Raw genomic sequence first — 13,901 nt, forward strand, 5'->3', positions numbered from 1 at the left:
AAAAAAAAACAGTTTTTGCTATTGATCTTATTGTTGGCAGTCACTTTAATGACTGCATAATCATTTTTATTATGCAAAGCAAGAAGCAAAGGTCATAATCATGGTGTAGACATTGATTTTGACATGCATTTGTAGTTTGTGAGACAGTCGTTTGTCTAGACTGCAATCGGTTGTGAACTTATTACCAAGTGCTGACACTCATTACTTATTTGTTCTGCTGGAAATCTCATTTTAAATGATTTAGTTATGCAAAATTCAATTAGTGTGTTATGCGATTCTGCAAAAAGCTTTGATTTTGATTTCATCTAGAATGTTGATTCTAGTTTCAATCTAATTGTAGTGCATTTTTGTTTTATTGCCTCAGCGTCATGAGACTTACTTTCAATTAAACACACTGCATATGACATGCATTCTCACATAATCAGTTGCTTTCTTGTTCTTTGAAGATTCATCTGGTCAGACTCTTGCTGCTCCGCTGCTTAACCTACCTTCTAGGAAGAGGTGAGAACAATATTATGTTCTTAGTACAGATTATTTACTATATAAATATGTACTTTTTAAAGGGGTCATATGATGCTTTTTTAAAGATCATTATTTTGTGTATTTGGTGTAACAGAATATGTTGACATGCTTTAATGTTCAAAAAACACATTATTTTTCAAATACTGTACATTATTGTAGGTCCTCTATGCCCCGCCTCTCTCAAACGCTTCGTTTTCTACAAAGCCCCCTCCTTGTAAGTGATCCAAATAAAGTGCTTTTGCTTTCGCACTGAAACACACAGCGTCTCCCTGACATGCTGCTTCAACACTAATTGTGGTTAGTGAAACCACGCCTTCTTTCTTTGCGTGATCATTTGGGCGCATTATGCAAATATTTCCACATGGTGAGGTAGATATGTGGGGGCGTGTTAGAATGAGCCGTTTTAGGGGGGCGTGGCAGAGTCTTAACTTTGATAAAGAATATCTCTTTGATTTTGAGACTTTAGTCTTTGCAACTTCAGGGATCTTATCTATGCACAATCAGCTTGTAACACTCCAAAGAGAAAGGAAAACTTGAAATCGCATCATATGACCCCTTTAAATATTTGGTGCAGTTAAAGGGTCTACAAAGGTTGTCAGGGACCTGCAGATATGGTTCTTATAACATTCTGAGGTATTAATAACTGCTGTGAGAACAATCAAAGATGTGTCTTATGGTCACTGTAACATCTTCATCCTTCATGGCTATACTTACTTTTTGTGATATGTCCATATGCGTCAACAGGAACGTACAGTACTATGAGAAGGTCACCGATCCGCTAGATCTCAGTACCATAGAGAAGCAGATCCTCACTGGGCACTACAAAACCGTCGAGGCATTTGATTCGGACATGCTGAAAGTGTTTCGTAATGCTGAGGTTAGTCCCACTTCTCTTATACTCATTGCTCTCAAATAGGGGTGGGCGATATGAACAAAATCTTATATCACGATACGAGTAATTAATTTTATTTCACTGTAACGATATATATCACAATATAGTTATTTTTGCTTTAAATAAGGTCTTTATGATATCAAAATTTTTGATACTATAGAAATTTCACAATTCTTGTCACCATTAACATGAGTGACAGACAGCAGGATTATTAGACTGCTGTCACTTTAAGAGCTGCCCGCATCCAATATACTGTTACATGTGTGTTTACCCACACCCCTACTCACAAATATGATTATAGTAGGCTATGATATAGCCTACTGATGTATGATGATGTCTTTGTGATGTCATTATAAGTAATGATATTGAAAATAACTATAGTTAATAAAATCATTTTAGTTAATGTAAGAAGTACTCAAAGTATAACAAATAAATAAGTGATAAACAAGTGGACAATCGGTGCACTCAGTATTTTTGTCCTCATTAAAAAAAGTTTTAAATAAAAAAACTAAGAAATAGTAAAGAATAAGGACAAAGATGAATATCTTATATTTTTCACAGTTAATTGGACATGTCGAAATCACTTCAAAGTATCTTCTCTGGCATATTCTGCATTACTTTCCTTAATCTCTCTTGTACTTTTCCTTATTCTCAACAGAAATATTATGGCCGTAAGTCTGCTGTGGGTCGTGACGTGTGCCGGCTGAGGAAGGCGTACTACGGTGCGCGTCATGAGGCTGCTGTTCAGATTGATGAGATTGTGGGCGAGACTGCCAGTGAGGCCGACAGCTCTGATTCGCTAGAGAGAGACCACGCCCACCATCACCATGATGGAGGGGGCAGCCATGACAAAGACGATGATGTGATCCGCTGCATCTGTGGCATGTACAAGGATGAAGGACTCATGATCCAGTGTGAGAAGTGCATGGTATGTGCTCATACTTAAGATTAGGGATTTGAATCCCTAATCTCCCTGTTGAGGAGAGCTCTGTGGCATTACTTTTCAAAGTGACCAAACTAAAGATTTTCACCTGGTAGACTGTAAAATTGGCCAGGAGTGATCAGATTTCATATCTAGGTACCTGAATATTAAAGAGGCTTGGGAATACAGTCTTTTGACTTGTCATAAAAAGCAACCATCTAGAAACACCATACCAGCTACATTGCAACATCCTGGGGGTGGGCAATATGTCCAAAATCTCATATCTCGATATGAGTATTTTTATTTCACGGTAACAATATATATCATGATATAGATATTTTTGCTTTTAATAAGGTTTTTATGATATCGACATTTTTGATACCATAGAAATTTCATATTTTTTGTCATCAGTGTCAGTATCACAAAAAAATAATACCAGCCTAAAAAAAAAAACTCAAGCTCACCGAAGACAAGTAAACAGTCAGTAATTAAGAATAAGGAACTAATTACAAGCAATAGGACAAAAAAAATTACAGTGGAACAAATTATTGAGAAATGCTACATACATTGTATAAAGTAATCAGATGTTTAAAAAACACTGCATATTCTTCACTGTGTAAATGAAATATATCTCTCTTTTTATTAAAGTTACAAAAGTGATTAGTCAAGACAGAGCACTGAGAGATTTTCTCTCTTTTGTTGTTTGATTAACATGAATGACAGACAGCAGGAATATTAGACTGCTGTCATTTTAAGAGCTGCCCGGATCCAATATAGTTTTACTTGTTTTCTTTCGCAGCTGTTTGCCTTCACTTAAGACCTACTGTGTTTACGAAGATACTTGCAAAGATGGGAATTTTGCAAAAATAACGCATTCATGTGCGCGCACCTCTCTGACAGTGCTCAGAAACAGTTTCTCAGACAGCGTGCACATATAGTGAAATGAGTTCTTTTTTGCTGCTGATTGCATTTCAAGGGCTTAAAATCACTTGTTTGTAAAATGCAATTATGCAGTCTTGCTGAGCATGAGACATTTTTCAAACATATTTTTTAAAACTTCCAGCTGTAGTGTATATTGTAATATTTTGGTTCAGATGTGTTTAGGTTTATTTATGTTTGCGTGTGGCTGTTGCAGGTGACTGTGTGTACCTCATGAGAGACAGCAGACGCACTACAGAAGGCCAGCCGGTGCGTCAGTCATACCGTCTCCTGTCTCATATCAACAGAGACAAACTGGACATCTTCCGTATTGAGAAACTCTGGAAAAACGAAAAGTGAGATTCACTACACTTATTAACTACGACTTTTGCCTCAATAAATTCCAAATTTGCTGCTTATTAATACTTAGTAAGGTAGTTGTTAAATTAAGGTATTGATAGGATTAAAGGGATAGTTCACCCAAAAATGAATATTCTGTCATTAATTACTCTCGTGTCGTTCCAAACCCATAAGACCTTCGTTCATCTTCGGAACACAAATTAAGATATTTTTGATTAATTCCAAGAGCTTTCTGACCCTCCCATAGACAGCAACGCAAATGCATCGGTTCAAGCGTAATATTATGAAGCTACAAGAATACTTTTTGTGCACAAAGAAAACAAAAATAACGACTTTATTCAACAATTTCCTGCGTCAGCAGCACCACATGCTTGCATCGTGGTACTCTCATGAACTCGCGGCAAAGACTGACACAGAAGAGAAGAAATTGTTGAATAAAGTCATTATTTTTGTTTTCTTTGCTCTCGGAATTCATCAAAAATATCTTAATTTGTGTTCCGAAGATGAACGAAGGTCTTACAGGTTTGGAACAACATGAGGGTGAGTAATTACTGACAGAACTTTCGTTTTTGGGTGAACTATCCTTTTTTGGGGTTATTTGTATGTGCTTTATAAGTACTAATAAACAGCCTGTATGCTAGTATTACGCATGCTAATAAACAACTAGTTAAAAGTGAGAATTAGTCCCTAAACTAAAGTGCTATCAAACGTTCGTATTCAAATAGTTATTTGCACTCTTGATTCAGAATTAAGCATTGACATTCCTGTTGACCATGGAACAACATTCCTATCACCCTAATGTTTAGCGTAAAGGTTACACCGTGTCCTAACTACACGCGGCGCGACGCCGTGACACGCGATAAAAGGTATCTTTTCCATGTTAATCGGAGGTTTTGTCCTAACTAGCCACGACGCCGATACGCAAAATTTCTAATTTAGAAACGGTTTCTATTTCCGCGAGGTCGCGGCTGGAACAACAACATGAAAGTAGATCATCTCAGTTGATTATGTGCTTTATTCAAAGTTAAACTTGTCTAATATGAGTTTAAATATCATATTGTGTTACCTTATAGCCAAACTGAAAGCAACAATAGATAGTTTACCTCAGATCTTGAAAATAAATTAAAGCAAAGATGACCGTTAAAACGAGTGTATTCCTAATATTTATGAATTAGATTATAAACGTATCCATTTCCAAGAGCAGTGCGCTTCCACTGAGAGCCCGCCCACACACGCTTCTGATTGGCTGTGATATTTGATTGATTCTGTCACGTCACAGTGTTGCGTCACGTCTAGTGTGGAGAGATTGAGGTCTCTGCAGAGCAAAAGTGGGCGTTTCTGAATTTGTGGGTGTTTTCAAACTGCAGGGTGTTTCTCAATCATGCAATCAAAATGATCCCCCTTACCTAACCCCACCCCTAAACCTACCGTCACTATGACGTCAGCCAATCAGGAAACATGGTCTAAAAACGCCCCGATCTGGTGACTCCGATTACTTTCCTGTAGAGACCTATACTTGAGTGTGGACAGCCAAATTGCTTGTCGCGTCGCGTGTAGTTAGGACACGGTGTTAGGCTCAGGCTTAAACAAAGTTCTTATCCTCCTGTCAATAGCTTCTGGTTGTAGAGGTGGGATTGTTTGAAAGGAATATGTCTTACTTCACTAAATCACCTCGTCAATGCTTGTTTCTTTAATTAAAAGATGCATGGACTTTAGATTTGATCTCGACTCACTTTCTCTCTCTTTAGAGGTGAGAGGTTTGCCTTTGGTCATCACTGCTTCCGTCCCCATGAGACGCACCACTCTCCTTCCCGCCGCTTCTATCATAACGAGTTGTTCCGAGTGCCTCTGTATGAGATCATACCGCTGGAGGCGGTGGTGGGAACATGCTGTGTGTTGGACCTGTATACTTACTGCAAGGGTGAGACATTCACACGTACAACAGTTTTACATAAACAAATCAACAGTGAGATCCAAGAAATGCACTGAACCAGATGTTACATGCTGAAAACATGAAAACCACCATACGCTTTGCATGCTAATGCCTGATGCTCTCGCTAATGGATTCAGGTCGTCCGAAAGGGGTAAAGGAACAGGACGTTTACATCTGCGACTACCGGCTGGATAAATCAGCACACCTGTTCTACAAGATCCACCGCAACCGGTACCCAGTGTGCACCAAGCCCTATGCGTTCAACCACTTCCCCAAAAGACTGACACCGAAGAGGGACTTCTCAGTGAGTAGTTGTATAAGCTAGGAATCTCACAAAACTGATAAAGAAGTGAAAAAATAAGAAGGATTTTTAGAACCATGAGGATTTTTTGTATGACAACATTAATTATATTATTTTGTGTAATATCTACATTACATTTACATTTAGTCATTTAGCAGATGCTTTTATCCAAAGCGACTTACAAATGAGGACAATGGAAGCAATCAAAATCAACAAAAGAGCAAAGATATGCAAGTGCTATAACAAGTCTCAGGTAGCTTAATGAAGTACACGTAGCAAGGTTTTTTTTTTTATAAAATATTTAAAATATGATATATTTTATTATTTAATATGGCTATATTGTATCACAAAATATATTTTGGGTCTTTTAATGGTTCACATTTTAATATTTAATATAAACTGTTACATTATATCACAATATGTTCTCTTATTTATTTTTTATTTTTTTGAGGGGTGAAATTTGACCTGGACATTTCTTTTCTGAGATTCACCCATAACATATTATTGACAACAATATTTTTTATTTATGTTTTACTTGCTGTACTTGCTATTAAAATAATAAGTGCCATCTGACATTTTCATCTAAAATGAGCATTTGTATCCGGCTCCTATGTTTAGGTTCAGTAAATTTACTCTAATGGCAATACAGGTGCATCTCAATAAATTAGAATGTCGTGGAAAAGTTCATTTATTTCAGTAATTCAACTCAAATTGTGAAACTCGTGTATTAAATAAATTCAATGCACACAGACTGAAGTAGTTTAAGTCTTTGGTTCTTTTAATTGTGATGATTTTGGCTCACATTTAACAAAAACCCACCAACTCACTATCTCAACAAATTAGAATACTCCATAAGACCAATAAAAAAAAACATTTTTAATGAATTGTTGGCCTTCTGGAAAGTATGCTCATTTACTGTACATGTACTCAATAACTTGGTAGGGTCTCCTTCTGCTTTAATTACTGCCTCAATTCGGCGTAGCATGGAGGTGATCAGTTTGTGGCACTACTGAGGTGGTATGGAAGCCCAGGTTTCTTTGACAGTGGCCTTCAGCTCATCTGCATTTTTTGGTCTCTTGTTTCTCATTTTCCTCTTGACAATACCCCATAGATTCTCTATGGGGTTCAGGTCTGGTGAGTTTGCTGGCCAGTCAAGCACACCAACACCATGGTCATTTAACCAACTTTTGGTGCTTTTGGCAGTGTGAGCAGGTGCCAAATCCTGCTGGATAGCTGAACATAAATATAGGAGCCTGATAAAATGCTTATTTTAGACGAAAATTTCAGATGGCACTCTTCAATTATTAATCATATTAACTCACTATTATTACTTTGTATTTGAAGTTTGATATATTACATTACAGATTTTTTTGTTTTTGTTTTTGGACATATCTTTCTGAAATTCAGCCATAAATGTTTTTATGAATAAGAATTTATTTTATTCATATTTTTACAGATTTTTAATATATTTGTTTGTAATATTTATTGATATTAATAGTAGTATTACTTTGTTTTTGAATATTACTAATTACTGTATATGTGTGTGTGAGTGTGTAAAAATATTTTTATTTATTTGTTTATTTTTTATTTAAATATTTTTAAATTTAAGTTTGAAATTTTGACTGGACATTTTGGGAATCACCCATACATTGTTATAGGCCATCATTTTTAATTGTACTCATATTTTGACAGTTTTAGATGGGATGGGAAGTGGTGTTATCGACTGTTTGTAAATCTGATTAAAGATCTGTGTTTTTTTTCCTCCCCATTGTTGACTCATAGCTACTTAATCTTTTTTTTTTTTTTTTCAGATTTTGTAGGGGTCAAATTTGGCCTGGGCATTTCTTTCTGTGAGATTCACCCAAAAATGTGAATGTGGTCAATCATTTGTTATTTTATTCATATTTTACAGTTTTACACTAATTATATTAATGACATTACATAGATGTTCATAATGATATTATTCATATTAAAATTAATGATTCATATGATATTATTTAGTGTTTTAAAGTTAAACTATATCATACTATACAACAAAATATATATTGTTGTAGTTTTTGTTTAGATTTGATCTGGATATTTCATGAAAAATGTTGTTTGTTTGTTTATTTATTTAGTGAAATTTGACCTAGACTTTTTCTGTTAGATTCACTGATAAATGTCATTAATTGTCAATAATTTACATTATTGATATTTTACAGTTTTAGATTAGAAATGATTTTATTTCTATTAATAATTAATACTATTCATAATATTATTACTTTGTGTTCTAAAATATAATATAACTGTTACATTATACTTCAAAATATATTTTATCTTTATAATTTTGTTTATCCTTGATCTTATTCTGAGATTCAGCCATAAATGTTAATTTAAGTCAATAATGTATTATTTTATTCATATTTTTAAAGTTTTAGTTGGGAAATAGTAATAATATTAGAGCCCGATATGAGCCTGTCGCCGATATATCGGTATCGGCGAATATGCCGCCGATATGTAAATTTTTTTTACAGAACATATAATGCAGATAAAATGCTTGAAATGGTGTAATTACTTAGTTTGTCTAGTAGAGCGTGCTCCATTGTTTGCTACTGGCGACCTGGATGAAACGCTTTAAAGCTTAACCCTTTATGCGCCAGGTTTTTTTGGAAAAATGCTGGATTTTGACATCAAGATTTCAAAAGCTTGTGGCTTGAAAGGGCTTAAAGATAGAGATCTAATGTAAATTAGAAAAATGTTGGGCATGACCGAAAGTTTATGTGGGGTGATTAATATATAATGTTATTGCTTATTGTCATTATTTAATATGCCCTATTTTATTCTGAATAATAATAAAAAATTCTTAAGAACTGATTCACAGAAGCCTTGTTTTATATACATAAAAAAACCTATGTTTAAAAACCTTTTAAACACCATATGTTTTCATAATCTGCTCATTTTGCCCCACACTGCTCCAAATCTACTGTAAGCTCTTCTATGATGAAAACTAATTCTCCTGTTATGTCTCCCTTACAGCGATAGATGTGACGTATCTTCTGGAGGAAGGCTCTGGTCGCCGCCTCCGCAGACGGACGCTTGGACTGAGCGAATTTATTTGCAGGAAGTAATGCTGACTACACTCTCTGCCGAGCACGCTTGCAGAGCAGCAAGAGAATAATGAATATGGAGGAGCAGAGGTGGACTACACCTGAAAACGAGGGGGTCAACAGAGGTGAAAGGCGACAAGTTCAGATTTAGAAAAACAAGCTTTCTAACAAGAGAGACCGGCCCGAGTTTCGTGCACTGAGGACATAGCCGTCAAGCTTGATGCATTTAAAAAGAACAAGTGTCAGACATAGGAAAGTTTGCTTTGAAATTCTAACCGAATTGTTGCAGATTAACTACTTCACTGGTCAAATGTCTCCTATGACTATGTGGTACTATATTTGGCCTTCATTTCGGGTGCAAATGGAAACATGGGAGTCTGGCGCCACTTTGTGGTCGACAATGGGAATGACTTAAGTGCAACCAAGAAAGAAAAATAAATAGGAGCATCATAGGAGGTGCAGTGTAGCGCACACACACTGCCCGTAGACTGAGAAAAAGAGAGAAAGGAGAGAGCTAACTGCACTTTTAACAACAAGGACATCATTCGCTCCCGGAGATGTACGGATAAGACACACTAACACTCACGCAGTATTGATCAATGCTGTATGATAAAGCAAAACATAAGTATGTTACCTTCTTTTTCTGTTTGTTTTTTTATTTGTTATACTGTAATTACATTAGGAATGGAGCACGATGGGGGTATCCATATTTGTGACTTCGGGACTGGGCTTGAATGTTTCGCTCCTGTTATCGTGGGCATTGCGATTGGTTAGAATGGCTGCCAGCCCCACCCCTTTTTTTTAAAAAAGTATTTAATTCACCAGCTCAACATAAATACAAAAAAAACAAACAAACAAACAAAATCTAGCAGTGGAGGCACGCTGGCTTTATATAACGCCTTAGAATGCCTTTATCTTGAGCGTTTTTTTGTTTATGGTAGTGTGTGAGATTCTTTACGGTGTTTGTGAGCGTGTGTGTGCGAGCCCATTCTAATAATATAAATACGAAAGAGGAAACAACTAAGGGCTTGACAGCAGTTAATAAACGGTTAAATTCATGAATTCACAAGAACTTACTGTCATGTAATGTCATATTTTTTGTGAGTGGCTTGTAGGGCGGATGGGATGGGGTCGGGTTCAGGTTTTAGTGTTGCTGTTTTCTTTTTCTTTTCTTTTATTGTTTTTAATGGCCTTTCAGGTTGCCATGGAGAATGTTTATAAACAAAATCATGATGAGATTTTTGCCCTTAATGCATCAGCTATGACTGATAAGTATTTCAAACCCCTTAGATGGACCGACAAGGAAAAAAACAAAACGATGAAAACTGACAAACGAAAGGGAAGAAAGTTGTATAGTGCCAAGCTATGTATATAAACAGACAGGAAAATGTGAGAAATGTCTCCAAAAGCAATATCTTGATAATGGATTTTGTGTATTGTATTGTACAGGATTCAGCCCTATATGTATTATTATTATTATTATTATTATTACGATTCTTATGATTATTATGCGATTTGTATTGACATGTAACTTTACGAGAAGCAGGCGAGAAAGCGGCAGACATTATGATTAATAATCGCTACAAATTTCCGGCGTAAGCGGCGAACCGTCTGAAACTTTGTTACCCAAAACCATGAATTGAGCTCATTGCGAGAGGGAGGATGGACTTTGTGGAAGGGGACGTCGCAGTGACCCCACACCTGGCACCCGTCACTGTAATAATTAATATTAACATTATTCTAATTATTATTATTACTTTTTGAGGAGAAAAAGATATAATGTTCCTCGTTTTTTGCTGCAAAGTGTTGAACACTAAAAAAACAAACCAACATAAAAATGTAAAATTATATTTTGGCAGAAAAAAATAAGCTGTCAACCCAATATGTTCTTAATCTCCTTTAAAAAAAATTATTTTTTATTTTTTGTTCTTCAAATGAGAAAAGATTGTTCTGTTTTTTGTGATAGCGGTCATAAATATAATGCTTGTATTTCTTGTATTTGTGTGTTTTTGTGTGATTTGTTTAGTTATTTTTTTAGACAATCACAAAATAAGATGCAAGCATTGTATATGGACAGACTGGCAGGCATTTTGTGATGTTGTGTACAGTTTGTCGAAACTTCTTCCACTCTGGTTCAAAGTTTGTAATTATAAAGTCATGAAAAATGCTGTTGGTTTTTACTTTTTTTGTTTTATATTCTATTTGTTTTGTTTGTTTGTTTGTTTTTTTAATAAAAAGCACTACATTATTGTGAATATACTTGCCTGTTGCTCATACATTTAGCAGAGAATCTGTGATACAGTTCCTTATTAGGTCATAACCATTATTACTCCAGGTATACAGACAAATCGTATTTTAACTGTATGGACAGTCATTACATCTTCAAATAAAGTGAATTTTAACTATTGCGTAGCACATTGACATTGTGTACCATCATTTGAACTCCAATTAATGCTAACTGATGTTTTCATATATACTGATGCATCTATTAATTCTTGAGGCATTTATCTGCCATTCGTTATTAAAATGGCAACATTTTTGCTTCAAAATGAATCCAAGATGATTCACAAAAATGTTATGTGTCTCTTAATTTTATCAAAACTTTGACTCAGACTTCATAAAGATGATAGTATATTAAATTTAAGAAATATTACCACTATGTCCTGACAGAAGAATTATATTAATTTGAAAAATGAATCTCTTTTCATCAGCACCTTTAGATATTTGTGAAAGCATTTATTAAAGCAAGTTACTCTAATTCATCTTACATCTTCTTTCTTGGTCATATTACACCTCCAGAAAAATAGTTCCTGCAGTTAAATACGTGTATGATATGCAAAATTTATACTTTTATTTCATTTTCTGTTGAGCTAAAAAAAAAATCGTTTTTAAACTACCCTGCTTTTTCAGTTTATTAATGTATGAATTTAAGTAAATTTGTTCTTTTTTATTAGTTATCTGATACATTATTTTTTATTGTATTTAATACAGGCAAGAAAAATTACTGTGGTCATTTTTGTAAGGTTTTATCTACAAGAACGGTGTATTTTCAGAGTTTTCTTTTTGCCGCCATCCGCTAGGTGACGCCAATAACTAGTCATATTTCAAGTGAGGCGCCAGCTGTTGGCATGGCAACGGAATACAACCTGAGCGAGCAAGAAGCTGAATAAAAGTTGCTCAAGTCAACTGTGTATTTATTATAATTATTAATCATTTATATTAATCATTTAGTTTTGTTTTAGGTTTAACCAACTGCTGGTTAGTTTTCCGCTTAAAAGATGAAAAAACGAGTTGAAAAATCCTCCAAGGAGAAAGTGGACAAGGTGGATTCTGTGACCGACGAAGAACCACCTAAAACTGCAGGTATGTGACTGTAAAGACAGATAGACTGATTAGATTTTGACTTCACGTGATCTTTAAATAACCAAAATATATGCCATGTCCGAAGATATGCTGTTTGTTGGAGTTAAAATGCTGTGTGCTAGTCCCTAGAGCACATAAAGTCAATGTCAGTGTGTTTTTGTATCGCTCACACTAGATGTGGAGCTGGACTTCACAGAGCTGTGCAAACTCATGGGTGTGAAAGAGATCCCTTTTGTGAAGATAAAGCAGTCAACATCTACAAATAGAGGAGTTATGGGTAAATACTGTTGTACATAAAACATACATTGTAATGTCTAACGTTACTCTACTAAAGGATGATATGTTATACTTAATGCTATTTATTTGTCTCCCATATTAAAAAACTCGTAATTTTTTCATAATAAAAACCCTAACCCGGACTGAAGAGGACAATCAATCTTTAGAGAGTCAAATGACAACATGGTCCTCTAAGCCTTGCCTTCAGATAGAGCTGGAGAATGAAGACCACGGCAGCGTAAAGGAAGTCAAAATAACTGGTAAGGCTGTTGCTTCTTTGTAATGTAAACAATAAGATGTAGCTGTTCACACTCCTAAGAAATGTTTAATATCAAAATGATTTGTTATTTTTTAGGATGGAGGGTGGATGAGGTGGTGCTTCAGGTGTTGAGCAGGATATTGTCGTCCCTCAGTAACCTGCAGTGCTTACAGTAAGCCTTTGAGTGTGTGTGTGTTGTATGTATGTTTATGAGTGTTCCTGTTGCAAATAAACAGCATGTTATGTCGATTTCCTATTAATGGTGATGCTTTGCAGCATGTGGCGTGCAGGCCTGACGGATTCCACTTTAACCTCCATTAGAAACACGGTGTCTTTGTGCTCAAATCTCAGGTAAGAACAGTCAAACTGTTTTCGAAGGCCAGAATGACTTGTAATTATTTCTTGCCAGTGTTATTAAGACCCACATTCAGTGTGTTATAAATAACTTTTCATTAATTCATTCATTTCACATTCATTAAAGGTGCTGTATGTAGGATTGACACCGAGTGGTTGAACTAGTGATGTTCTTTGTAGCGAACGAGAAGAGCCGACTCCCATCAGGGAGAGCCGAATCTTCAGCCTTCTATTTTAGCCCAATTTAGCAATTGTGAATGGTTTGTGTGTTGGTAAGCAATATTTTATTCAGTGTTTTCATAAAAGCCTTATTTTTAAGCATTTTTTCATTACAAAAAAAAATACACATGCGGCTAATCACATGGGAGGACAAGACTAGGATCATACCATTATGTGAAAGAAGGAAGGGGGACACACGAGTGCGTTGGTTAAGGTAGGAAGACACTGCATTGTTGCAACATCAGTCCCCTCAGAGTCTTCTCAAAAACAGGACAAATAATCACAGAGAGGAGAAATCGCATCAGTTGGGCTAAAATAGAAGGCTCTGAGTGATACTAAATGAAGAGCCATTTGGGAGCCGAACCAAAAGAGCCGAATCTTTGAAAAGAGCCGGACTTCCCATCACTAGGTTGAACTAGGTATTGCAGTCCAAATTCAAAATATTGGAGAGGGGTTTTTTCACCCGGCCCCTCCTCCTCAGACTTGACGCACACGC

The 13,901-nt window shown here is 35.7% G+C and overlaps 3 protein-coding genes across 3 annotated transcripts in view; all 3 read left to right on the top strand.

Annotated features, from left to right (window-relative positions):
* The window catches only part of LOC107724081 (histone-lysine N-methyltransferase ASH1L-like), a 23,882-nt gene extending 21,272 nt beyond the window's left edge, over nt 1–2,610 (top strand). The window contains exons 16-18 of the mRNA XM_016532854.1: nt 447–501; nt 1,267–1,399; nt 2,073–2,610. Coding sequence (XP_016388340.1) covers nt 447–501; nt 1,267–1,399; nt 2,073–2,360 — 476 coding nt within the window. The 3' untranslated portion in view covers nt 2,361–2,610. The remainder of the gene's footprint in view (nt 1–446; nt 502–1,266; nt 1,400–2,072) is intronic.
* A 16-nt stretch (nt 2,611–2,626) lies between these two features.
* On the top strand, nt 2,627–9,349 carry LOC107724058 (histone-lysine N-methyltransferase ASH1L-like). Its single transcript, XM_016532836.1, has 5 exons — nt 2,627–2,630; nt 3,472–3,610; nt 5,363–5,535; nt 5,685–5,851; nt 9,224–9,349. Exons 1-5 carry the CDS (start codon nt 2,627–2,629, stop codon nt 9,347–9,349), a joined length of 609 nt encoding a protein of 202 aa, XP_016388322.1.
* A 2,843-nt stretch (nt 9,350–12,192) lies between these two features.
* Nucleotides 12,193–13,901, top strand: part of LOC107724080 (leucine-rich repeat-containing protein 71-like) — a 5,682-nt gene continuing 3,973 nt past the window's right edge. Inside the window, exons 1-5 of the mRNA XM_016532853.1 lie at nt 12,193–12,297; nt 12,473–12,574; nt 12,741–12,833; nt 12,929–13,004; nt 13,109–13,183. Of these exons, the coding sequence (XP_016388339.1) occupies nt 12,213–12,297; nt 12,473–12,574; nt 12,741–12,833; nt 12,929–13,004; nt 13,109–13,183 (431 nt within the window). The 5' untranslated portion in view covers nt 12,193–12,212. The remainder of the gene's footprint in view (nt 12,298–12,472; nt 12,575–12,740; nt 12,834–12,928; nt 13,005–13,108; nt 13,184–13,901) is intronic.

The sequence above is a fragment of the Sinocyclocheilus rhinocerous genome, unplaced genomic scaffold (genome assembly GCF_001515625.1).
Source record: "Sinocyclocheilus rhinocerous isolate Xijiao unplaced genomic scaffold, SAMN03320098_v1.1 scaffold335, whole genome shotgun sequence".
Taxonomy (NCBI): Eukaryota; Metazoa; Chordata; class Actinopteri; order Cypriniformes; family Cyprinidae; genus Sinocyclocheilus; species Sinocyclocheilus rhinocerous.

Excerpts from the sequence above, each read along its gene's own strand:
- LOC107724058 (XM_016532836.1), top strand. Across the intron at positions 5,536-5,684 it reads CCTGTATACTTACTGCAAGG|GTCGTCCGAAAGGGGTAAAG; the intron begins GTGAGACATTCA and ends TAATGGATTCAG. Across the intron at positions 5,852-9,223 it reads CACCGAAGAGGGACTTCTCA|ATTAACTACTTCACTGGTCA; the intron begins GTGAGTAGTTGT and ends GAATTGTTGCAG.